The following is a 27,113-nucleotide window of genomic DNA, read 5'->3' on the forward strand; positions in this document are numbered from 1 at the left end:
TGTGTTCAAGCCCCACATTGGGCTCTATGCTGACAGCTCAGACCTTGGAGCCCACTTCAGATTCTGTGTCTCCATCTCTCTCTGTCCTTCTCCCACTCACATTCCATCTGTCTCCCTCAAAAATAAATAAAACATTTAAAAAATTAAAAATAAATAAATAAGTCTTTAGTAAACTCAACCAACCCCAGTGGTTCTGAGTTTTTAAATCATGGAGACTGCTTAAATTATTGGCTATATGCAACAGTAAAACACAGACAGATGCAAATTACAATGTTGCCCAGGCTGAAAGAGTGCTGAATATTGATTTATATGCAGTTTTATAAATGTGTGTGCTGTTGTTGTATATTTATTTCAATATTAAGAGTGATTTGTGTCCTTCTATGCTCCTAGCAATGAAAATCTTAAATCCCTTTCTTTTGTAAGTACTAAATCCTCTTCATTCAAAATTAACATAATTCCTAATGATACTACTGCGAAAAGTGCAGAGGATTTTAATCTATTCTAGCCTTCCTTAAGTTTCTGTCCTTACCAGATTTGCAAATGATTTTACGCTTTTTTAATCTTCCTAGTGGCGGATGACATTTAGATATAGAAAGGAAGAAAATTTACCAATTGGTTTGAAAAAAAAATCTGGGGCATGATGTGTTTAGTGGTGGCAGTAGAGGAATAAAAAGAAAAATTAGAGAAGACTTACTTTAAATTACTAATCTGGGTGATAAAATTAAGATCATGTTCATGGTATAACTTAAAGGTGATAATATCTCATTTTTACTCTTGGTCACATCATACATGTATGTATTAGTAAGTTGTGTTGTAACATGGTCCCTGTAGAGTGGGGAGGGGGAGTTTGAGAACCCCGAAACTACAGAGAAATAGATTTTGATGGTCACTGTATTTCTGTGAAATATACTTACACCACTTTTGTCCTGATCTTACAGGAAGTCAGAACTTCGCATTAACAAAGCATCACTGGCTGATTCTGGAGAATATATGTGCAGAGTGACCAGCAAATTAGGAAATGATAGTGCCTCTGCCAATATCACCATTGTGGATTCAAACGGTAAGAGATACCTACTACATCCTGTTTCTCAGTCTGTAAGAGGAGTAATCAAGATGTGTGGTAAGAGTTGTAATATAAACTTGTATGTTAAATCTTCCTGTGAACAAATAAAAAACATGGAAGGAAAACCTTATACTCCAAGTATCTTGTGTGTCTTCCATGAAATTCTTCATTCCCCAATTTCATATAAACCTGAAATACACATAGATTTTATTTTTTTACTTCAATAAGGTCATGCACGGCAGAAACAGAAAGAGGTTATACCTCTTTTTAAATTTGTCAGGGACGGCTGTCAAGTCTTTGGCTCTATCCATAACAGAATACGTACGTGTATATATATGTGTGTGAGTATTTATATACAGAATACATATGTATATGCAGGATATGTATATTACATGCATATGTATGTACATATGAATATTCCAAATGAATATATGTACAGTGTATGTGTGTGTGTGTGTGTGTGTGTGTGTGTGTGTGTGTGTATGCATAGAAGAATACAATCCTGACTCAGTCCTGGATATTTTAATGTTCTCCTGCGTGTTTTTAATACAGCTGGCTCTAGGTAGTAGGAAGTTAGGCCTATCAATTTTTTTTAGGCCTGTTACTTCGGAAAACAGGAGAGACTTAGAGGCAAAGCATTTGCTACCATGTTTAGTCGACTTCTGCTTCGCTGAGAACAGTGCCAGGGAGATTTGTTAAGCAAATGGAGGCCTTGGAGGTAGAAGGTACTGCTTCCCCTCCAGCAGCTTCGCTGAGTGATCTGAAGATGTAAAAGCATCACAGCTGGTGGCTGTCTGCTCATGATACCCCAATACTCCGCAATTTGATGGAGTCACCTCTAGAAGCTGATGAGTTAGCAGGGAGCGTCTCAATCTCTTGAAATAATAAAATGTGACTTCAAAAACCCTTTGGTGCTTCTTTTTCTTTTTGCATTATGGCACTTAACTACTGCCCACACGAGCCCTGTCATCTGTCATAAAGCCAAGCCTAATTACACTGCTCTGCTCTAGGCAGGAGATGAGAGAGAGTGTCCGCTGTGAAGGCCTCGTCTCTTAAAGTGGTAAGGTAAGAATGTGAGGGACGAGTAAAAATAACTCGAGGGTCACCTCCACAGGAGACTGATGTAGTTTGTGTCCGTTGACTTAGTAGGATAGCGAGAGGGAGTAAGATAAAAATATGGGACGGAGTTGGGAAAGTTAATTCCCAGCCTTCTCTGGATTCCCCACTGAACTGCTCTGTCGCAGGGTAATCAGAGTTCATTACTTTAATCTTAAATACCTGCCTCCACAGAGAGTAAAGGACAACAGTGAAAAGTAGTTTCCATTACTATTTTTAGGAGCTGCGTTTATAGTTTAAAATGTAAAAGCCATTTAAAATTTATATGGGTAAATATAGCATCACTTTACTTTTTAATCAGCACAGGTTAAGCAGTAAGCATGCCACTGGCATTATTTTACCCCACATGGAATTTTATAGGATGCTACCTGAAACACAAATTTAAAACCTATTTCAGTGGCTTATTCTTGTTTTTTTTTTTCTTATTGTGCCACGTTTAGTAGCTTGTTCTCAGCTTGTCATTGGCTTGGTTGAACGTGTCTCCTTGTGGTAAATGCTATTGAATTATGATTTTGACACTTGGATTAGATTTGTAGAGCAATGTAGACTATAAATTCCCAGGAAAATACAATTAGAATAAGTGTCACGGTCTCACAGAGTGCTTACAGTACGATTCTATTATTCTGTGTTTTCTGATTTACAGGAGTAAGCAGTGAATTATTTACTGCTATATCATTCCTGGCAAAAGCCCATAGGGTTTAGTTTCTTATTAATTTTGGGGTGCCGAATGATAATACAGCTTTTTACATTTCTCTCATAGGAGAGACATCCGACTCATTTTTCCGTATTAATTCCTCCAAGAATTGGCTGCCAATTTGAATATTTAGTATTAACCAATTATAATGTAGAGAAATGAAAGTTGGGATGTTTTTGATAATCAGTTTTTTTTTACGTGACAAGAGGAAAGAGAAGTTCACAGAATATTGTAAGGAAGTGATTCTTAAACAGCCAACTAAAATTCATTATAGAATGGGGTCTTACTGGCTTACATAGAGCATCTGAAGGAGAATAAAGAATCTCAATTACAATGCAGGGTGGTCTGTTTTGTTTTCTTTTTTTTTTTTTCTTAGAAGCCTAGAAATAGTTCATCCTTATCCAACCTTCTCATTACATTTTAAAAGGCATGTAGACTTAGCATGTGTCTGAAAACAGACACATTCAGGATCACGAGATATTTGGTAGCAAAGAAGGACGCCAAACCAGATTTCTTATATTCCTGGTCTAATATGGCTCACTCTGTACCTGTGTGTTTGTGAATGTTTAAGTAGATTCTTTGGTGTGTCAAGGACAAAAACTGACGGAAGGGTGTGAGACATAAAGAACAAGGAGTTCTGTGGGGAAGAACTGGAACTTCATTGTTACTGGGGTTCAAGAAGAAAAGTGAACCCAGGGCATATCTAAAAATTTAAGTGACAAGGGTTTCTGGATCTTCTCTCTAGTATTTCTGCCTTTGATGTGCCTCAGATACTTTCTTGATTCTTCTACTTCTTTTATCTTCTCACCTCTCTTGCTTTCAACTATGCCACTTTATATTCTGAACTCTAACCTGATTGTGATCCCACTTGGTCATTTCTTCATGACTCTTTTTAAGGCATTCTTTCCATTTTAATTCCTATTTTATGATTGCTTTCTTAGTTCCGAAGCAGATTCCCCGTTGCAAGCATCTGATTTGCAGAACTTACTGTGCCAGACCATATGGAAAGACCTAGAGAGCTTACCAATTATCTACCTCCTGGTCAAGTGTCTGCTCTGGGCTCACCACTGGAGAGTGAAATGAAACGTGGCTTCCTAGAAACGCCCCTCTCCTCAGAGGCTGCGGACCTGTGTGCTGTTCATCAGAGCCTCTGGGCCAGCAGCCACCATGATAGACGAGGCCAATGTGTTCGGCAATATCAGGAGACTCTCTTTTCCTTCTACCCCTCAGTGGCTTAGTGGCAGCACAACCAAAAAGAAAATAAGTGATCATTCTGATCCTTCAGCCTCTTCTACGGCTCTGCTCTCTGAATTTGCTATATTCAGACCAATTCTGGTTATCAAAGAAGTCTCAGCTCAGGTTGGGAGCTCCCTGGGACTCAGATACGTAACCTTTATGTTGTCACATCCCTGTGTCCTTTGAAATCTGGGCAAACATTGCACATAAACACTCTTTCAGAGAGAAAAAGAGCACTCTACTATGGTTATAAACTGCCACCTGGCTAAACCATCTCTTCCTAAATGTATTTATGTTGACTTGGGCTGAGAGAGTGGAATTCTCAAGAATTTCATTTTCCTTTGGGGCCCTAGAAAAAAAGTTTAAAAAATAAGAGCATGTTGTCAAAATATCATATTATATTGAACTCCCCTTGAGATTTTAATTTATGTTTTCTATAAAATACTAGTAATTTTGTTGATTTTGTGTTGTCTCACTCATCTCTCCCGTATTTAAGTACTTCAGTACATAACTATGGTCTGGTAATTTCTACACAGGTTGTCTTGCTGAAAGATCCTGGTTTGCTGCTGTGAACTAATTATCCTAATCTCATCCTATGCAACAGATTCCTTGTGATTTACTGAAATTCCCACATGGGTACCTTCTTGACACTGAGATGTTCAGAATGTATTTTGGCACGAGATTCTAGAGGAGATGGCACAGGTTTGGGGGAGATCTGCCTGAGACATTGTTTTCTTTTCTCCCCAGAAAAAAAAAGTGAAAAATGTAGCAGGATGACCTTGATATCTGATACTACTTTTAATTCCATTAACACAGCTATATAACTATCAGGAAAAAAAATTGGCTTAGACCATAAAAGTCTTCCATCCAATATTATGAACTTTCTTCAGTGAAAGTCATTGTTTAGATTTGCTTAGATTAGCAACTATGAGATGACAACAAAAACCCAAGAAATTCTCCTTGAATTGTTATAAGCTTGAGTGAAATAATGACCATATTTTCACTATTTTCAAGCATTTAGAAAAGAATATATATGTAGCCAATCATTTTGTTAAGCTACGTTTTAGAAATTTATGTTGTCTGCCTTTTCCATTGTCTTTTCAGTCCTATCTTATTTGGAAAAAAGAATTTGCCATACTGTAGACAGACACACACCTGTGCAATCTGCTCGTTAATTTTTGGATTTTGTGAGTGTAATAAGTCCATTGAGCTTTCTTGTAAAAAAGAATGTCACAGGGCGCCTGGGTGGCTCAGTCATTTGAGAGTCTGACTCTTGATTTCGGCTCAGGTTGTGGTCTCACAGTTGTGGAATCCAGCCCCACATCTGGCTCCATGCTGAGCGTGGAGCTTGCTTAAGATTCTCTCTCTCTGTCTCTCTCTCACTGCCCCTCTCGCTTGCTCATTTGCGTGTGCTCTCTCTTTCTCTCAAAAAAAAAAAAAAAAAAAGGATGCCATAGGCAGCCGTCATTACATGATGCGTTAGGGTAGATTCCTTTCATTAATTCAAATATGGCAGCTTACAAGGCCACATATACTATGCCTATACAGATTATACACTATATGTTCATTTTTATTTGCATTTCGTTTTGCTTGGTCTTTATGTAGGAAACCTTAATTTCACAATTAATTCTTAGCTGAGGAGCTCCATGAAAACTCCTGGGCATCAGATTAGGGAAGAGAGTAATAGACCTAACTGGTTTTCAAATTAATTAAGTACTGCAGTCTTTAAAAGGTTAATACAAGAGAATATACATACTAATCAATCATATCCTCTACTAGATTTTCTTTTTTTAATCAGGAGAAAAATTATTTGAGTGAGATTCAAGATCCCATAGCAACATTGGGCTCATAGCAATAAATTTGCTGTTTCCTCTGGGATGAACGAAAAATATTATGTCCACAAAATTTGACTAGTACATCAATGGATCCTTTAAAAAATTGGCTCGTGTGGGTAATAGGCTTAGCTTCCCCCTCTCCCCAATTGATGGTGGTGTTGAAAATGTTGTGATATTGGTAAACGAGCTGTAGTTACACTGACAATAATATAAAATGTTTTGTAATTTGTAAAGCAGTCCCCATGTATGTTGTATTATATTGTATTCCCATGAAGGCTAATAAGGAAGAACATCATGGGTGGAATGGAGATATCTTTCCAATGCATAGTATCCATTGTGTCTCTCCAGCATTTATTCCTCTTAAGAGGGAGCTCTCATTACGAGCAGGAATGCAGACACTTGAGGATGTTCCTGAAGTCATCTTCACTAGTGCCAATAAGTGGGCCCATTGTCAATCTGTAAAAAGATGACTTCATCATATTTTTTGTGCACACAATAAGAACCTGTAGTTTTAGAATAACAGTCACAGAAATGGATATTTAAATACATACAGGCACATCATACATATGTTTGTATAAATGTACATGTGTATTTTGCTAAATAGTTATATGCGGTATATTGTGCTCATGGTGAAATCTCAAACCAGTCATGAATACGTAATAATTAGAAAAACTACTTTCCAGAAGGTGTCATTTTTCAAATGCTGCAACGTTTTCTTGAGACCAGATCTGATTTATTCAAAAAGCATTCAAACATTACAAATACACTAATGTTCCTTATGTTTACTTGCCTACACAGCCTAAGTTGCTCAGCTGTGTTCAGTTCCTGATAATTCTAAATCCTCATTAATTTGCACTAATGAAGGGGATGTCCTTTATAAATTAACAAACTTAATATACCAAATTACTGTAGGAAAAATATTTTGCTTAAGTAAATATCAGGAAGATTGCAGGTCTTAAAGTTTTTAAAATTTGTAATTGTAACAATTATTTTCAATCACTTATAACAAAAGATTGTTTTGTAAATCTATTAACTCTACCCGAAACATGCATAAAAATGCTTGCTGAGTGGTTTTAATTAAAAAGATTAATTTTTCTTATTAGCAAGACTCTTTTAGTGTGGAAGTATACAACTTCCTAACTTGCGTTTCCCCCAAGATAATTCAGAAGGTTTTTATTTGGAACCATAATCATTAAAGATATTTTTAAGGTCTCCAGGGTAAATATCTAATTTTAGGAAGGGAGATTATTATTGTTATTATTATTTTTAGAAAGTGAGGTTATTTTAAGTTGTCTCTGTGTAGATAGATTATTGTGGTAACCTCCTGTTCAGGTATTTTTATGTAACATTCAATTAAAAAAGGAAATGTTATGGTTAACCTTTCCTCTAATCTGAGATCTTTCATGCTGGAGCTAGAAAAGTACTTCTTTTTTTTTCTTGGAAGGTCATAGTGGACAACTACTTGGTTTGTCAAAAATAAATTTGAAGAGTCTTGATATTCATGCTGGGTTTGGGATTTCTGCCCAATTCTTGTGACCCTGAGCTTACTACTTTAATCTGGTTGTTGTGTCATTGATGGGTCCCAAAGGACAGAATAAGGAAACATCTCTCCTAACATGGGCACTTGCTTGGAAACATGGATCTTATTCTATGTATTTGTAGAGAAAGATAAATGTTGTGAATCTTTGATTAAAATGTTCCTCTCAGATTCAATTTTCCCCAAAGAAGAATAATTTCATTTTCTGCAGCCTACATCAAGAAAGTTAGTTGTGGCCATATTATATACAGATATGGCCATATTACCAACACAGAATATCCTCTTTAATTCCTGCTGCTTGAAAAAGTCCAAAGGATATCATACACCCTCACATTCTGATTCCTTTCTCTTGATCCCATTTTTCGTGGGCAGAAGAGGCAACGTAGGCTACTTTGGCAGCTTGATAATAATCTCACACCTTGAATGGTCTGTCCTAATGTTTGATTAGAGAGGACCATCCAAACTTATTTTCATGAGAAAGACACTTTTGGTCTCATCAGAGCCACATTTCTGATCTTTATATGTTCATATTTCACCCAGTGCTTATTCTTAAACATCCCTGCTGAATCTCACATGAAATTTCTTTCCCTTCTCATTCCACAAAAACGTTTTATCCCTATAGAAGCCTCTGAAGTTGAAGAAATATTGCCACTTAAAATTAATTCCTCTTGCCTCCTGGACTAGTCCCACCATGGAAATTCTAAATGGCCATATTTATATTTAAAGATGATCGCATTGATCAGGAACATTTCTAACTCCATGATTAATAGATTCGAATGTAAAATGATAACATATATGACTTTAGGATTTTAGTAGCTACTAGTAACTTTTGTAATGTATATATATCGCAACAGATTCAACTTGCCTGTTTGTCCTGGTTAGTAAATAGTAAATAGTGAAAGGTCATTAAGTCATTTAACAAGAATTATGCAAACAGTGAAGGTTGAACGGTACTCATTATTGCATCACTACATCTCTCCGTGCCTTACTGAATATACTAGATCTTGACAACTAAAACCCTTTTCAGAAGGACAGAAAGAGGACAGAATTGGTTAGACAATGTAATCGTCCTTTGTTCCATTATAAAGGCAGTCAACTGAAAGCATGTCAAAGTTTGAACACTCTCATGATTCCCATGATAATGGTGTGTCCAGAAGGATATAGTTTCTTCTTCATTCCCTTGGGCTGAGAGCTGCCTACTTCCTCTGTGCCCTGCCCAGAGTAGCTCAAAGTCTGTCCTATAAGGCACCCCTCTTGATTACCATTGGGCGCCCCTCTTGATTACCACTGGCAATTTTCTGTAGAGTTTGATGCCGGAACTTGATGACTTTCACCAACCCCAACTAGAAATATCGCTTGCTTTTGTTTTTGAACAAAAATGTAATTCTCCAAAGATTCATAACTTAAAAATTCTTACCACAGCTTTGATTCTACATCTTGTTTGTTTGTTTGTTTTTTACTTCTGCTATCTGTCTTCCTTTCTGAGAAGGAGGCTCCTTGCCTTATAGTCTCTATCACAGACCGGTGGGGGCAGAGAATTCTTACGTACTCTAGCACGGCTCATCTCGTGCTCTTTGCCCAAGAAAGAAGAACTACTTCTCTGAACAGTCTTTTTTTTTTTTTTTTTTCTTTTTTTTGCGTTTCTCACTTTCAGGGCGGATAGAGCCTGGGTTTTCATCACCCTCTTGCAATACTTTCTTCCTTTACACTCTTTTGGTTTGAAGGCAGGCTGTGGAAGTGGCTCCCGGCCTCCTGATTATACATCATAATATCCTATCACCTTTTCTTTTTGCAGAGATCATCACTGGCATGCCAGCCTCAACTGAAAGAGCGTATGTGTCTTCAGGTAAGGAAAATAAGCTCCCCAAATTTTACTAACCAGAACGACAGACATAACTGCTGGCTGTGTCTTCTACTAATCAGAACCCTGTCTGCATCCAAATTGCAACTGTTCTTGCTTTCTGCTCCAGTATTTTCTCCAGTTCGTTTTGCCTCTTTGGATTTTACTAAAGGAGGACAGTTTTTGCTGTATTCCTGAAGTTGGGCCTGAAAGGCATGCATGGGAAAAAGAAATGTTTAGATACAACTTAGTGATGTTAGAGCACTAAAGAAGGCATCTGGGTTATACATTCAGTTTATATAATCTTTATAGGTGCTTCTCTTAGCTGCCTCTGTTCTCTTTCATCCATCACAGTTCAATCCTGAAGAATGTGTCCGTGTCTAATCTCTGACCTCTGGGCTCCTAATGATCAGTTGTGGGTCACTGAACTTACAGAAAACACTGTTATAAGCCTGAGTTTTTCAGATGTTTTGCTTTTTTTTTTTTTTGGTTTGTTTTTGTTTGTTTCTTACTTGCCTATAATATTTGCTGGTAGCAGTTAGAGTCTGAGCAGACATTAGTTACTTATAACCCAATTCTACTACTGTACTAATGCATGTATACTCATGATTCATTGATTCTTCCACTAGCTGTGAATTTAATCTGCTGTGAATTTAATTTGTTTTTTCGTTTTTATTTTCCTTATCCCCCATTATTCTATAGTTAACAGGACCTTGGAGCATTTAAAAATTCACATTTAAGTAGAAGCAAGTTTTTAGAGACCTAGATTCAAAACTCACTTCAGAGGTGTAACAATAACATGTTTTGGCATGATACCTCACAGGTTACAAAGATTTTTGCATCTCATTTGGTAATCACAGCAGATGTGTGAAACAAGACATTATTTTTCTTCTTTGTACAGTTGAGAAAATTGAAGCACTCGAAATGTTAAGTCCTATATCTCTGTAAGTAGGAGAGCAGACTCTTTCAGCTCAGTATTCGTTCTTATTACCCCATGTTTAATGTTTTGGCGTCATTGATTCCCTGCATTATGGCCTGTACCTTGTTGAAACTCTAGGAGGCCATATCATCGAACACAGCCTTTTTTTTTTTTTTTTCTAACTTACCTTCACCAGTTCCTCCTCTCCCCTTCAAGCCATTGTTCAGGATCATTAGAGCTAAATTTCTCTCTCTCCTAGACTGCTTTGGCCATGTTTAGGGCATATTTATGTGTTGTTCGTAAAGATGTACGTATGTGTGTTGTAGGGTGGGATGATCCTGGAGTCTAAGAAGGTTGTACTTTTCTGAGTAATAGAAAGAAAGAGAGAGAAAGTGAGAGGGAGGAAGGCATGGAGAGAGAGAGGAGGAAACAGAGAGGTAAAAAGAGCAACAAAAAGAGAAAAGTTGTTAAGTTATCTGAATTTTCTTCTCCATCCATTCAGGCATTTCTTTGCTGGAAGGGACTTTGCTATCTGACTCCGGTAGATGCCGTTAGGAAGCTGGGCTTTTCAGTTTATGTGGTGCTTGTCTTGGGAATTTGCAGTGACTGTAACTCTTATTTTCTGATATACGACTTAAATCTTTATGACTTTCTGGCTGCTGAATTTCAATCCCTCTTTGATACTAAGTTGTTCTTCTTTCTGACTAATAAAAACCCTTAGGTCCCATGCTTTTTTCCTGCATGAGTTGTGTTTTATGCTCTGTCTGTATTTAAATACCAGTTTTCCTTCCCTTATGCTTGGTACCTAAGAGACTCTTGCTACCATACATCTCCAATGATTGTATATTATGAATTTCTTCAGCATGTGTTGTTTAATCCTAACGTAATTGCTCTAGTGGATCTTGCATGGGCTTTATTTAGCACCGTATTTGGTCAGGATGTTTATGCAGACCATGTTGCCTGAGAATACTTTCCCTTTTTTCCCCTCTGTGCATGAAACTTGACTTTCATTCTTTCTGAATATGGGAATTGTTCTCTTTGATTTCATATTTCTAAAAATCAGAGCCACACTTGAGACAAGGAATTATCCATCTCACTTGTACTAGGGATCTGTTCAGAGTGATGTTTCTAGGAAGTTCATACACCAGTTGGTATGTGGGGTATCCTCACAGGGGGATTGACTCCCATTTTCATCCCTTTCAAAAGAGTCTTTGGACTCTGTGGTCCTCTGTTGGTCTTTGAATGTTGTATATATCTTCCTCTGGCTTTGAAACGCTTCAGCTTCTCTGTTGCACTGTTTTCTAGTCCTCTTTTTCTAGACGATCTTTAAGCCTGGCAAAGTTCTGATTTAAGAATGCAAGCGGCATGACTCAATAAAGCCTCATTTCACTTCTTTGTTTTATAGAGTCTCCCATTAGAATATCAGTATCAACAGAAGGAGCAAATACTTCTTCATGTAAGTATATTTAAATATTCCATTCATTAGTTTTTAACCCAAGACAGTACCTGCTCGTGAAGATCGTGTTCCTGTGTATCCTCTGCCCTTACTGAGGAACAGTCCATCAAGTTCAGGAGCAGGATGGTATTTGTTGTTTGGAAGGGAATGGCCCCTTGCTATGCTTAGGGTGGACTAGATATCCCCTCCCCCTAAGGCACATATGGATATGAGAAGACACGACATATGTGGTAGTTTTATAATGCAGTCTCTTTGAATGTTGAAAAATGACTATAGAGCCTCTGAGGCCTGGTTCTAGGTGAGCAACAGAGAACATCGTTGGTGGTTTTTAATGTGTCTTGATGCCTTGAGCAATTGCCTGAGGCCTGATACCCAGCTGTTTGGTGCCTATTCTAAAGCTCCCCAGTTCTCATATAAAGTCTGCTGTGACAGAGTAAGGAAACTATATATAGATGCCCTTAATTCAAATTTGATAGTAAGTGACTAATTATGAGAATGCTTGGAAGCAAGTCCCCAGGCAAGATCTCAGATTGGTTTTCATCTGTTTAATGTGAAATGTGCTTTGTGCTTATGGAGTTCTACAACGGTTAGATTGATTGGTGCTTTGTGCCATGTCAGGGGAACTTAAGAAATTAGCAAGGACTAGTAAAAATAGTTTTGATACTTACGAATTGTGAATGGCATAGAATTAAGTTTTGATATCCAACGGGGGAATTTATCAGACCTTGAAAATAAAGCCTATAATTACAGTCTTTCTCTCCCATATTTTAGCTCTTTATTTAAAGCTATTTCTCAGGTTGATAAGCTCTTCAATAAATAGACGTCCCCAATCATTCCATTCCAGCCCAGAGGGTGTGTTTAAGGAACAATTTCCTTTGGCTGTCAGCATGGTAGGGACCACTTGCAAGAAGGTCTGTACATTTGGCAACTTTAGTTGTTTTCTCAGGCTGTTGAAATAAATCCAGTTTGAACCTAAAGCCTTTCCCTTTGGGCTGATGGTACCAGAACTGTAATGATATGATGTAAACGTATCTTTTATTGCAAGAAGTATGATGTTTTGACTATATTTTAGCTAGATAAAGCATCATTTAACTAGATTGATAGCAGCAATCTAGGGAGATCAAACAGGAAATAAAATGCTAGAGAGGACTTAAATTGGCTTCTTCTGTATTCTAACGATACTCATTACATAGTCTGAAATGATAATCCCTTCTGGGGAATTTGGGATATTTGTTATTTAATTCTACTTATAAAAAGATTAGTATAATTATATAGATTTTAGCTGACTAGCATTAAGGCATCATGTGGAGCTTTGTTTTAGATTTTTGAGTGCTTATTATACAAGGGCAAATACTGGATTTTTCCTTTTGGCATTTTGTCTGGGAACAGTTTCTCCCTTGCATGATTCATTGAATAAAGTTATTGAAACTCTTGTAATTGGAACCCTCATGCTATCATTAACAGGGCGATGGATGCTATCCTTAAGCATATCCGAGCAGTCTTGGAATAGAAGAAATACTTCTTTGGATTTTCCAGAGCTTTAGGGAACTGAAATGAATCTCTCGGTTCATATTGTATTCATTGCAATACTGTTGAGAGAGAAATAATTTTGAAATCTGACTCTGATCTCCAACTCTCAGCAGAGTTAGTTCCTGTTGTTTGGTAAAGGATTTTGACAAAGAAAGAAGGCTTTGTGTTTTGATATCATGTTAAAATATATCAGTGTGCCATTTTCATGCATCCCTCCTTCCCCGTTCATGCTAGACTCTCAGTAAATGCTGTGGGATTGATTAATGCCCACATTTTTGTTAATCTCATGAAAGTATGCTCCATAATTTGAAAATGCAACCAATAGTGGCAGGATCCTAAGTCTATTCTTGGTTAGAACGATGAGAGCAGTGTGAGGCATCATCAGCTCACCTATGGGCAGCACCCATAGAACCTTGCATTGCAGAAGGCTGTGACGTCAGCATAGCTCCATCTAGTAAAGGCTGAAGGGGAAACTTGAGGAAGCAGTAATGGCAATAAGCGGGACTTAAACATTCAAACGATATCTGTGAGTCGAAGTCCTTGGGAAAGTTCACATGGGTCAGGAATAATCAGCCCTGAAGAATAGGTTTCTTTTCACTTCGTTTCACCCAGAAAGGAGACACCAGTAAATCCCCGGACGTGAAAACTGAACTACGCAGTTGGGATGTAATCATGTCTTTGTGGGGCTACGTTCTTTGAACTATTGGCACTTGTGTTTTCTATGTACACGTTAAAAAGCCTTTCTGAAGAGGATGGATTCAGCAAACCTATTATGTGTTACGATGACCTGGTGTGCTTTTGGGGTCAGGCAGCCCTGTTTCTTGTTCATTCTTCAGGTACAAATGTGCACACCTCTGTGGGGAAACATCCCCTTACTGCCAGTCCTGTTGATGAGAGCGTGTCACTGCTGAGTAAATCTTGTGACGGTTCAGCAGTGTCGGTTTACATCCTTGGCCCTGCTCAGCACTCTCCGTCCTTTCTGCTGACTTCTTGCTTTTCTCCAAAGCCTTCTCTGACCATGCCTGCCCTCAAAGTTCTGCTTTTGACGTCTCAAACTCCTATTGGAATAGAAAAAACAAGAAGAAGAAAATAAGAATTGCCCACTTACCTATCTGAAATACTATTGCTAATATTTTAATATATATATTCCTCTAATCAATGTTTTTCATTCTGACTTTCTGTTTATCCACCCTTCCTCTATCTACTTAATGTATAACAAGCATTTTTCTCATGCTAGTTATTAAATACTGATCAGAAATATTTTCACATATTTTTTTAAATCTTAAATTTTTAAATATTTTTTGAGCATCGTAACAATAAAGCAGTTGTTCTTGACTGGAGGTTTAAAAGAATTTATTTTTCATTTACAAACACCTTATCATTTATTCCCCCTGTGTATTTATTATTCCTAGCAATTCATAATTACTGGTGAAATATCAAAGTTACAAAGCCTACCCTTTGTAAGGAAAATTTTAACTATTTCTTTTTTGAAATTGGGATTGAAATTTGCATTGTGTATTCACTATTTTTAGAGTTACTAATTTATAAAGTTTTCAAGAAGTGTCTTATAATGATCTCCTGGTAAAGATTAACATTATTTTCCTTTATTTACTTTTTTTTGGTAAATGAGGCATCTGTGACTTGAAACATATTATTTGCTAAACAAGCGTCCTATTACATACACTTACGTGAGATTGTGTAAGGAGAAGAATGTGAACAAAAGTTAGTAGGACGCTCTTGTTCCTCCTTTACGTAGGATCAGCACGAAAGTAAAAGGACTGCTTAGAACAAACCTGAATTATTTTTCTCTGAAGTGCCAGCTGCCCGTGACCCTATGTTGCCTACAATTTTATTGAATGCCGTAAAAAAAAAAAAAGTGCAATTGTTATACCAATCACTTTACTGAATTAAGAACCATCCATTCCAATTTAATATATAAATGAGGGAAACAAAAATGAGAAGTCTGATGAATAGTAATTAGAAAAAAATAAAGATAAGTTTCTGGAAAACAGTCTTAAATAGTAGTAAGTGTTTCAAGTGATAATAATAGCATAAATCTATTGAAGACTTTCTGTATACCAGGCACTGTCCTGGGTGATTTGTATGGATGGTAACTCATGATTCTCACAAAACCTTAATCCAGTTTTCAGATGATGATACTGATCTATCTTGTCTGAAGTCATACAAGCAGAATTCAAACCCAGGCAATACACTAGTCTGCTATGATGCATGAGATTTTGTTGCCTCAAAGAAAAAGCCTTTAATATTGAAAGGAATGCGATTCTATGAATGGACTGCAAAGTTATCTTTGACACGAAGTGGACTGGGAGTATGGGTGGTAGCCTAATAAGGTAAATGTATGGCCTGGGACCAGCTGAGCCCCTACGATCTGTATGTCACCCATCAAAGCATGGCAGGCAGTGAGGCGAAATGGAAAGAACACACATCTTGGGTGGACACGTGCTTGTAAGTCTAAATATGAGTGCTGCAGTTCCTGGGTAATCTTAGGCGAGTTGTTAACCTCCCCGAGACTCAGTTTCAAGGTCCGTATAATCTTGTTTGTCTCAAATCTATATTGGAAGCCTGATGTGGGAAAATTAATGTGAATCATTTAGCACATCTTTGCTTTTAGGTGGTCTCCCCTCTCTGTGGGAGAGAGCTATACCTGGAAAAGCGATGTGGCTCTAAAAAGAGAATGGTAATTAGAGGCAGCCTTACGTCTTATTTGAACAATGTAGGACAATATCTTTATTTTTGGAGGAGGAAAGGAGCTAATTATTTGCATTCTAAATGATGATGCTGGAAGTTCTATGCTCGGAAATCACTGTGTCTTTTCAAAATATGATATATTCTCAGCTAAGCCTGCATTTCAAAGGAACTTATCCAGGAAGTCCTCTTTGAAATCTCTGAATGAAATGAAGAATTCAGTCCTTAATTTGACACCTAAAAGAGCTCACTGAAGGGGAAAACCTCTTTTGTCCGCAGGACATTTTTGTTATAATGAGATACAGCATTTTCCCTTGGGGGCAGTGATATGTATTGATCAGATTGGGCCAAGTCCATGGTCCATTGGTGAGATTTACATTCCATCCTCAGCTGGAACTGACTTACCTGCTTTAATGGTGGAGGAAACTGCCTGAACCTTTGCTAAATGATTCTCAGCTGGAAAAATGGCATTTCAATTTCAGATTTTTATTGGTGGCAAATATGAAATCTGTCCTGTCACCGTTGGAGAGCTACTTCCAAGTGAATGCAAATTGTGTTTCCAGGTTTCTAGAAACATGACATTTTCAAGGGTGTGGTGGCTCTGTTGTGGAGAATGACAAACAAATTCCCATGCACCATATAGCAATAAGAGAATAATTTAAAAAGGAAATTGCCCCACTGGTATTACTTCCATCTTTCTAATTGCCTAGGCACTTACAGATTTTTGGGGTAGTACAGTGTCTTGGCCAAGAGCACTGGCATGTATATATCACAGCCATTCCTATGCTCAGGCAAGTTACTGCCTTCGTGTTCAGTTCATTCATTTTGTAAGTGAATGTGTCTTACTGTTTTTCTTAACGTACCGCCTACAACTGTCCTATCATTCTTCAGTCCTGCCTTTGACCTTTCTAAAGTCATTCATTGTCTCTCACTAGATTCCACTACTGGGTGAGATCATCTCAAAACTTTTGATCAAGCTTACAACGAAATTATAATTAACCTTGTGTATTCAGTTGAAATTAAACTTTTACAGAATTTTCTTTGGAACCATGGAATAAACCATATATGTGTATGTGCTGTGTATATATAAGTAACTGATATTTGCATCATACTGTATATTTTATAAGGCGTATTTTTATATGTTGAGTCATTTATTCACATGAGAACTCTGTGACCTAGATTTCATCCCATTTGTCAGTTGAGGGGTTGAGGCTCAGACGTTCTGTCTGACATGTCCAAATTCAAAAACTAAGTAGGTGGTATAGCAGAAATTTAAAACTGAATCTTCTCATTGCAAATCCTATGGTCTTTTTTTTTTTAAGTTTATTTATTTGAGAGAGAGCATGCACAGCAGGGGGCTGGGGGGGGTTAGGGGCAGAGAGAGAGAATCCCAAGCAGACTCTGTACTGTCCAGTTCAGAGCCCAATGCAAGGCTCGAACTCATGAACCGCGAGATCATGACCTGAGCCTGAGTTCAAGAGTAGGATGCTTAACCAGTTGGTTAAGTTACCCAGGCACCCCAACAAATCTTATGGTCTTTTAATACAAAGTTTTATGGGATCCATACAGCCAGCTTGAGGGAGGGCCTTCTTAAAAAAAAAAAAAAAAGGCATCAAGATGTAGTTTTTCTGAAGATTCCCGGGATATAATCAACATTTGTTTCAGTTATCCCAAAGCCAGCTTTTATTGAATTAATACATTTCCCACAAACTACAAGGTAATAAAATGGACAGGCGAGCCCTTAGTTAATGGCAATACAATTCAAGGGCTTAGTACTATAAAAGGAGGCAAGACTGTTGGTCCACAATTATTACAGTGACTTGCTGTTCAGCTTTGTTACTTTGAGAATGATGTGGTATATTTCCAAATATGCTATTTTACAGAGATGGGAATAATCTTAGAGCCATTGTGCTAATGGGAGTGTGATCTTCATCAAACAGGCATATCTCCCTCAGCAGCAGTTTTTTTCAGATAGTTGCATTCCCTTATCCCAGGCTAACTACTATTTAATTTATTATGTGATATCTTAAATCCTGAAAATTATTTGTATGGTACCGAAATTCATTAGTAGAAAATTATCAGACTTGTTTCTTTGTATTTTATTCTTTTGGGAGATTTTTACTAAAATAGTCTCGTTAACATTAAGAAAATTAGTCAGTCTTTTTGTACATCAGCTGGAAAAGGGAAGGACATCTTCCCCTGTTTTCAGAGTAGTAAAACTATAGTTAAGTGTTTTTAATCATTAGGGATGGAGCAGTGAAACGGATTATACACAAACCAGTTTTAATTTTTTAAATGGCGAAGTAGAGGGAAGAGAATGGAGACAGAGAAGTGTATATCAAGAAAGCATCTAGAGCAGAGCTAGCAATGTTTAAATAAATTTGGTGTTTTTTTTAATTCTTTATTTTTTTTTCAAGTTACCTAGGGATCTGAGAAATAGGAAGATGGGAATAGAAGCCTTTAAATTAGCCCCTGGGTGTTCTAGGAGACAGCTCTCTCCCTGGGGTAGGGGGAGGAATAAGATAGAGGAAGGGATGGGGAACAACATGATAAAGCAGCAGCAAAATGCGAAATATGGATCATGATTTAAGAGTTTATTGATTACAAGCTATAGAAATTTAACCCCAGAGGGCTTAATATAAAGAGGGTATGTTGGAGTACATGACTGGTGCATTTTGATCCAGAGCTCCACTGCTATTAATAGAATCTTCTCTCAGCCTTTATGCCTTGCTTCTCTACAAATGGTAGCTTCATTCTCAGTGGGTTTTGTCTGCCTGACAAGGAGAGAACTGCTGGTGTCTCTAAGCCTGTAACCCCTTAGCGCATAATCTAAAAAGAAGAGAAAGTCCACTCCTCATGCACACAGCAAAATTTAAGGAAGAATGTGATTGGCTCTACTTGTGTCATGTGCCTGCTCCTAAAATGGTTACTGTATCCAGGGAGATTAATGACTCAGCCCGGCAGGGGCCAGGTCAGATGTCCACTGCTGTGTGTGTTTGGGTTCCTGAGGCAGATGGGCTCAGCCCCATGGGAACTGCATGGTGTAGGTTCATTACAGGCAGGAGGGTTGTGTACCTAAGGAAGGGCAGGGTGGGCTAGACAGGCGAAACCAGTGCAGTCCTCTATGGCTGATAAGCAGACAACTTTAGAAGAGTCAGGAGATACACATCTCAGAATTTTAAAGGAAAACTAAAAATAAATGTTACTGAACATTGTTTAATTGGGCAGACCAGATTTTTAAAGAAAATTAGAAAACTGAAGACAATTGAAGTATCTTGAAAGGCTCTTTAGTAGAACCTGTGAGCTGACTATATGATCATTCTTAAAAATGCCTTCTTTTTTTAAGTCCAGAAACGTATGCTTTTCTGAAGAAGGTAGAAAAGAGTAAAAAAAAAAAAAAAATGAGCTACGGTTTTCACATTAGAATGCATAGGAAGCATTTTTGAAATCTGTGAAATGTTCTGACTTTGGAGTGAGAAGCCAAAGTCTATTTGATCCAGATTCTTTTATTAAGAAATCTCTGATTAAGTAGTTTTTGAAAAATTACTAGTTTCTTTCACCAGAGTAATTGCATATTGATTAGTTTCTTTCTTTTTTAACAGTGAGAAAAGGAAAAGAAACATGCTTAGCCTGTTCCATTTAATATTGTACAGAAAACTCAGCAGGTCTTGTTGAAGTGTGACATCACATTTGCTGAAGCTTTATCAGCCTCCTAGACATCACCACTGAAACCTGGAGGAAATAGTGTCTCCGCTAGTTCATCTGTAGGCAAATCCCACTTTTCCCTGCCCTACTCTTATTATAATGCATCTACCATACAAGGTGCTTGAGGATTTAATTCAATTTTTAATAACTTTGTATTCATAGTTCAACTAATTGTCAAAGAACTGCTGGAATGGCACTTTTCATTTCATCTCTCAGTCTACCAGAAGTCAGCAAAATCTTAAAAACCAATTATATGGCCAATGTGGGTTAGAGTCTACAGCTGCGCTCATCTCCATTCAAGTCCATGACTATCTCTTACTTAAGAGATTTGGCGTTTAGGTTGAACTTATTCATTACATCTAAGCTATTGTTTTGTTCATTGCTCAGATATTCCATGGTCTCCTCTTCAGCGAATATCAAGCTTTTTAAAAAATGGGATGAGGAGAGATGGCAAGAGGGTGGGAGGGAGACACACACACACACACACACACACACACACACACACAGGAGAGACAGACAGAGATAGGCCGTGTTAAATATTGCAGGACTTTTTTTTTTTTTTGCCATGATAAGAAATTTCCTCCGTATTCCTTTTAATTTTTAAAAGGAATTTGGGGCTATTAATTTCTTCATTTCAATAGTAAAAATTGTAAAATATAGATTGGGATAGGCCAAGTGACAACTCAGGTCAAATAGCAAGTGAGTGGTAAATGTGAAATTAAAATTTGATGGCCCTGTTTTTGCTATTTGAGTCTTAGATCACTGAGGGTTTCTCTCTCTTTGATTAAAATAAGTGAATGGTTAGTAATCTATTTCCCATAGGGCTCCAGCACGATGCTAGGAACTGTGAAGTGTATTTCTTGAAAGGGGAGAAGGTTGGGGGAGGTGAAGTCAAGATTAGTCCTTGGGCTGAAGTAGTTTGCAGTAAAATAGAAAGGTTAATTGTGGTTAATTGTGCTAATTATGTGTAATGACACATATTCATGATACAAAGCAGAATATGGGAAATAGATTTTTAAATTAAGTTGCTTTTTAAATAATCTTGCTTAAGATAGAATACACTTACCCATTCTATGGCATGTGACTTAAAAGGAAATATTATTTAGATAATGTTTTTTTTTACTGTTGTCTCTTTTTTAAGTAGCCAATTATTTCTGCTTCATGTTTAGACCTCAATAATTTTAACAAGAATCAGAATTCTGAAATTTATCTATTTAAAAAGACAATGAAAATCTATGATTTACCATTAAAAGTAAAAGGCCAAATAAGATTAAGAGGAATCAGAAATTACTTTGCACTAAGTAGTTTTGAAAGCAGTTTGGGAACTCTTAAAGGATTTAGAAACTTAACTGGAAATTTTAGATGAGCATAATCATAGTATGGTAAATTGAATTACTGTTGATTTTCAGAAACTTGCCCATCATACATAGATGGACTTAAAAGATATTCAAAGAGATATTTTTGACTAGGTTACCTGGAAATATATATGGAAAGGTTGAAGTTTCTTGAACAATATTGTTTTCATTAGTTGTCTTTTTTTTAAATTTTTATTTTTTAACATTTATTGAATTGACCTAAAGGTGAAAGAAATAGTAAGCTAGAAAATGTATGTCTAATTATTGTAACTGAGTGTTAGGTATAGTAAATTAAAATAATAAATTAATTAAAATGATTAAGTATTGAAAACAAAATATTCCTTTATAATGATTCCTCTATTTCTTAAAGTTCATTTATTGAAAGCAGTGATTAATTGACAAGAAGCTTCTGTGTCATCTGATTGAGTTTTCAACTGTAGATTCCCCATGTAAGAATTAAGATATATTCAAAAACATAATCTGTAAGAGGAAATATATTAAATTTATTTTATAATATTTTATATAAATGTCATGAATTTTAACTTAGAGATCTAGCTATTTAATCAACCTATAAAAATTCACATCATTCACAAATAATGTAACTTTGAAAACAGATCATTGTTATTTTAATTCTTAGTCTACAAAGATATAATAAAGAAGTTGCTACAACTACTTTTAAAAAGTTGCAAAATCTAACAATCCACCACTGATGAACTGTTCCCGGCAGAATTTGACACACAGGACATTTTTATGATAAGATGTGATGTGAGGGAATATGAAGAGAAATAGCGTCACACATATCTGAGGGAAAATTATTTAAGTGGCCGTAATAGGTTTGTTTTTGTTTTTTACAAATTTTGTACATTTCCCTTTAGTTGATCCAGATAGAGTTTTTTCCCCTCTGTTATCCTCATCGCAGGTTCTTATTTTCACATCCCTAATACTCCAAAGCAGAAATGCATCTTGTTCAGGCTTGATCCTCAAGTTATCTGCAGAAAAATAAACCATACAAAGAATCCTTGGGTATGTTTTAGAATGAATAGATTATGGGGGCAGCAGAATTGCCGTGTATGTGCAAATGAGACTGTGTGTGAAAGCAAGATAAGCTTTAGGAAGGAAATAGGTGACTCAAGGGCACATAAGGGATTTGTTGGAACCTTTAAAAACATTTTTACAATGCAGGTGAAGGGGACTGAGATTTAAAACTGTTCAGCTTTGTGAAAAAATAAAAATGAAACCTGACATCATTACATGCATACATACAGAAACAAGTATGACTAAAACTTTCTGCTTGTTTTTTTTTTTTTAAGTTTCTAGAACATTGGCTGTGACCTTTTATGTACAAAGTGCATGAAGAGTGAGTCTAATAGAAGCTGCTAGTGGAGAGGGTCTTCATGAAGAATAGAACCAGCTCTGCTCTCTCAATAATTGTCAAAACGTCTTAACTCACCTCCCTCCTTTTGTAGCAGTAGTGCAGACTTGGGTATATTTTATTTAAATTGTATCTGAAATTGTAAATATATATATATATTCATATATATTTATATATATCCATATATATATTTATATATATTCATATATATTTATATATTCATTTATTTAAATTGTATCTGAAATTGTAAAATATATATATTCATACATATTTTTATATATATGAATATATATATTCATTCATTTAAATTGTATCTGAAATTGTAAATATATATATATTCATATATATAAATATATTCATTCATTTAAGTTGTATCTGAAATTGTAAAATATATATATTCATATATATATTTATATATATACTTATATTCATTCCTTGTCCAGTCAAGGGAGAAAGCATACTCTTTATTAGTTTATTGATATACAAAGATGTTAGATTGTCTTCCCACCCCCAGGGGTACTCTTCTGATGGTCTCATAGCTCTTGCTTCAAGCAACAAGATTGCTACTAGTTATTGGCACGAAGTGCACATCGGTTCCCAAACTGTAATGTAAGGTCTGGAAGGAAGGGATTTGGGGTTATTTGTGTTTCCATTCCCATAACGTATCACTGTACTGTTTCCCAGAGGTGATTATTTTAGTTAGATTATTATACTTTTTAAAAGTTGTATGCATATGTAATTATAGGAAGACACCTAAAAAATCATGAAACATATTTAAATATTTAAAAGAATTTTCTTAATGTTTATTTTTGAGAGAGAGAGAGAGAGAGAGAGAGAGAGAGAGAGAGAGAGAATGAGCGGGGGAGGGGCAGAGAGAGAGGGAGACACAGAATCCGGAGCAGGCTCCAGGCTCTGAGCTGTCAGCACAGAGCCTGACGCGGGGCTTGAACTCACAAACTGCAAGACCATGACCTGAGCCAAAGTCAGACGCTTAACTGACTGAGCCACCCAGGCACCCCAGATATTTAAATATTTTTAAATCGATGTTTTAAAAAAATAACATTGGCTGAAATAATATTAGAAAATTTTTAACATTTTGAGAAGTATTTAACATTTTGTATGCTTCTATTTCAATATTTCTGACTTCTGTATCCGGGAAGTTTCTTCATTTTATGACAAATATTCATTTACGTGGTGGTTTATAAGAATCTGTTTCCCCTTAGATGGGATTATTATAAATTATCTGAAAATCTACATATTAACTGGTTGGTCGCTGTTCCTCTCTGTGGTGCTGAAGAGTCTTTGGGAATAAGGGCATGCCACCATTGCATTAATAAGGTTGATTTTTCTTTTTATTATCATTAAAAGTAATGATACTAAAGTAGTAATAATATCTTCTAGTGAGCACCTATCACACATCAGATTCTTTCATTTGAGAACAAATATTTATTAGTCAAGTTATACAATGAAAAACCTAAGAGGCTCAAACAAGTCAGTATTTGTCAAGGTTAGATAAAAAGTAATGGCAGAAGCAAAGTTGCTTTCCAGCCTCTCTGACTCCACATCCTGAGCTCTTTTCACTCACTGATTGTAGTGACTATAGAGGATGAAAGAAAAACCCTCAGAGGGCTCCTCTTGTGAGGGCATGTGATCATTGCAGCTACTTTTGAAAATAGTTGTTTTCCTCTAACCCAGTTACTTGGACCAAATCAGTTCTATGAATCAAGGTTCCTGAGCAAAGTACAGAAATATACGTACACATTTACTATGATAAAAAGCATTCAGACAAGAAAGTTTTAGATAAGAAATCATATTTTTTGGTACTTGGATAATTTAGAAGGAATTCATAAACCTCGCACACATATTGGGTTGGAGAGACAATGATGAGTGCTTTATGGTCGATAAAAAGGGGTGTCCATTAAATATCTGAAACTTAGCATTATAAGAAACAAATAAATAAACACATAGGTGATACATATCCTCAACTACCTCAGCCTTCATTCTGATGGTAATTTTCAGATCAATTTTGAGATGCAGAATAAAAATCATAGCTTTTTGTATAAATTTCAAATTGATACAGAAGGTTATTTGACTTTAACAGTCTTTATAGTAGGTTTTCTTTTTTGTGTTTAGATTGACTTATTTTGTCAGTTTTTAGGTTTTTTTTTTCCAAGCAAGATGGCATTTTCATCTCCTGCTGCTATTAACATTTAGAGCATGCGGCCTTTTGTTGCAATGTGGTGTAAATTCCAAGTGACTGAGGATGATTAAACAGAAAATGAAACTTGAATGGCAATATCTCAAAATCTACTTAAAGCCATGACAGGTGTCTGTCTGTGGCAATATATCAGTTTTGAACACATGAAAAGTAAGAAATGGTGGCTTTTTCATGGTTGGATTTCTTTTTCTTTGAAATCAAAGAGAGAAAATACCAATTTGTCCTGGATCACTAAAACAGTGAGCTGGATTTCTAAACAACGTGGATAGTACACACAATGAATTACCCCTGAGTTTGCAATCTGATAGGTATGTGCCATACCTATTTTATACCAGTTGTAATTTTCTCATTTGTACACAGATGCTGAGTAACATTAAAAAAATGTATAACTGTAATTAAAAAGCAAGCACTCAAGAAAGATAAGACACAAAGAATTAATTGCAATTACAACTCTTCTTTCCGCATTGACTGCAAAAGCTTGGTGATCTGAATTGTGCTTCAGCCATAAGCTCAGGACTCCCTCCAACCCCCAAGGCTCTTCTTTAACATTTGTTATTACTTAGCTATTTTATTTGGCAGAGATCCCTCTGTCTCATCTTCTAATGCACTGGCAGGATTCCTATTGCCAATAGCTTCGAGCCTACTACTGCTAGGATAAGCGGCATAGCCGAACTTTCTAGCCTCTGCATCCTTATAAATAATGCATCCGGTTTCCTGTAACTACATGAACCCTTAGACTTTGGTAGGCATGTCTTTGTTAGTCAGGGTAAAAGAGTGGGGAGATGAACAGTAGGGGAAATAGTTGTAGGCAGTTATTATCACTGATTAGAACCTGACGCCATCATATATGCATTACTCACTAGGTTAATGTTAATGGAATGCTTATGATATTTATAGTAGACATAAACATGATATATAAAAATAATATCTTTGCTGACTAAACTGCATGCTTAATTCAACATAGAAAGTGCTGGTAATGTTCACCTAGGACCTTTTAAAACTCTATTGCCCATAATTAGATCTAATTTACTTATTTTTAAAACCTCTTTTACTTTGCACAGGATCCATTGACTTTTTGGGTGTGCGCACACTTGCTCTTAAGAGCAAGAATGAGATATTGGTTAAAGATAATACATAATCCTTCAGGTAGCTTGACAGTATAGCATGTCACTGGATTTAGGATGAAGGAGGAAAAATGCTATGATTATGACTTAATTGCAAAGTAAGTAATATATATCATACTTTGAACTTCAAAGTGTTTATAAACTTATGTTCTTAAAAATTAATGTGTTACTTTGAGCAACAGAGATATTAGTATTTAAAAAAGAGAAATTTTTAGGTTTTCAGTTTTTAAAAGCAAAACTTGTTTAGCGATGTCCTTTAAAATGCACCCTCAGACAATGTTAATGTAGAATAACAAAGTTCCACCCCCATACGTATCCTTTTCTTTGTTGGACATGCTATCATTGAACATTCACCGAATGACGAATGACTGTTCAGCATTAAAATTATGTCGTATGGATGAAAAAATTCAAGTTGATTTAGATATTGAATGAGAATCAGGTTGCTCTAGAGCCTTGTATATTCTCATGAGAATTAATTGAAACAAGGAAAAATGTTTCTAAGTAGATAAAGGATGTTAGTCTTCATTTTATTGTTGGTTTCTTTAATTACCATCAGTTTAAGTCTGAACGGCTCATGTATTTATGAATATGATGACTTATAACTAATAGTGACAATTACTTTGGTCATCTTTAGCTTTTGCCATGTCAGTGATTTTGCAGAGCCTAGGGAGATATCAGAACTAATGTTAGTCAAAATGTTTAATATTTATTTCTTTGAATCATGTTAAACTTCCTTATTGATTAAACTAGTTTCTACAACCAACCAAGTTTTAAACTAAATCCTCAGATCTGTATGTATGTAATATAATTTTTTCTCTTTGGTTTTGAGTATAATTTTTTTCTATTTTGAAATGTCAGGATTTCTGGGTAATTAGAACATTTCCTTACTAGTTCGGAAAATTTGGCCCACCCTATTTTAAAACTGTGCATTGGCATGACTGGTAAATAAGTCTTCAATTCCCCAAAAAGATAATAATAAAATATATTAATATTTTATTCAATTTATGTGTTTTAATCCACCCACTAAAACAATCAAGCCAGTAACTTTTTAAAAACTCAACCCATCATCAAATAACTACTATAGCCCAGTATGTTTTGATGGGTGTTTTGTTAAAAACATGGGAAAGAAATACTTTCATAACTCGATCCTGAGTGAAAACAACCTCAGATACTTAGACATGCACGTACAATAAACAGTGTTTCCACAACATGTCTACTGTACATATAGAATCCATGAGAAGGCGTGGACTCTCACTTCTGAAATATTTGTATTTGTGCCAGACCAAGGTTAGGAAAACTAAGTCCTCCCCTAGAATGTGACACCGTGAAAGCAGCAACCATTGCAATCTCTTTCCTTTATTCTCGTAGTCTTAGGTAGGGCTGGCACATATTAGGCACTTAACAAAT

The 27,113-nt window shown here is 36.2% G+C and overlaps 1 protein-coding gene across 12 annotated transcripts in view; it reads left to right on the forward strand.

Moving 5' to 3' along the window:
* The window catches only part of NRG1 (neuregulin 1), a 1,111,639-nt gene that overhangs the window by 945,207 nt on the left and 139,319 nt on the right, over positions 1 to 27,113 (forward strand). For 10 of the 12 annotated variants that reach the window (XM_045056854.1, XM_023252447.2, XM_019828378.3 and 7 more), the window contains exons 3-5: positions 939 to 1,060; positions 9,277 to 9,327; positions 11,646 to 11,696. In XM_045056854.1, the coding sequence (XP_044912789.1) occupies positions 939 to 1,060; positions 9,277 to 9,327; positions 11,646 to 11,696 (224 nt within the window). The remainder of the gene's footprint in view (positions 1 to 938; positions 1,061 to 9,276; positions 9,328 to 11,645; positions 11,697 to 27,113) is intronic. The other 2 variants (XM_019828382.3, XM_023252448.2) reach the window with 1 other exon arrangement.

The sequence above is a fragment of the Felis catus genome, chromosome B1 (genome assembly GCF_018350175.1).
Source record: "Felis catus isolate Fca126 chromosome B1, F.catus_Fca126_mat1.0, whole genome shotgun sequence".
Taxonomy (NCBI): Eukaryota; Metazoa; Chordata; class Mammalia; order Carnivora; family Felidae; genus Felis; species Felis catus.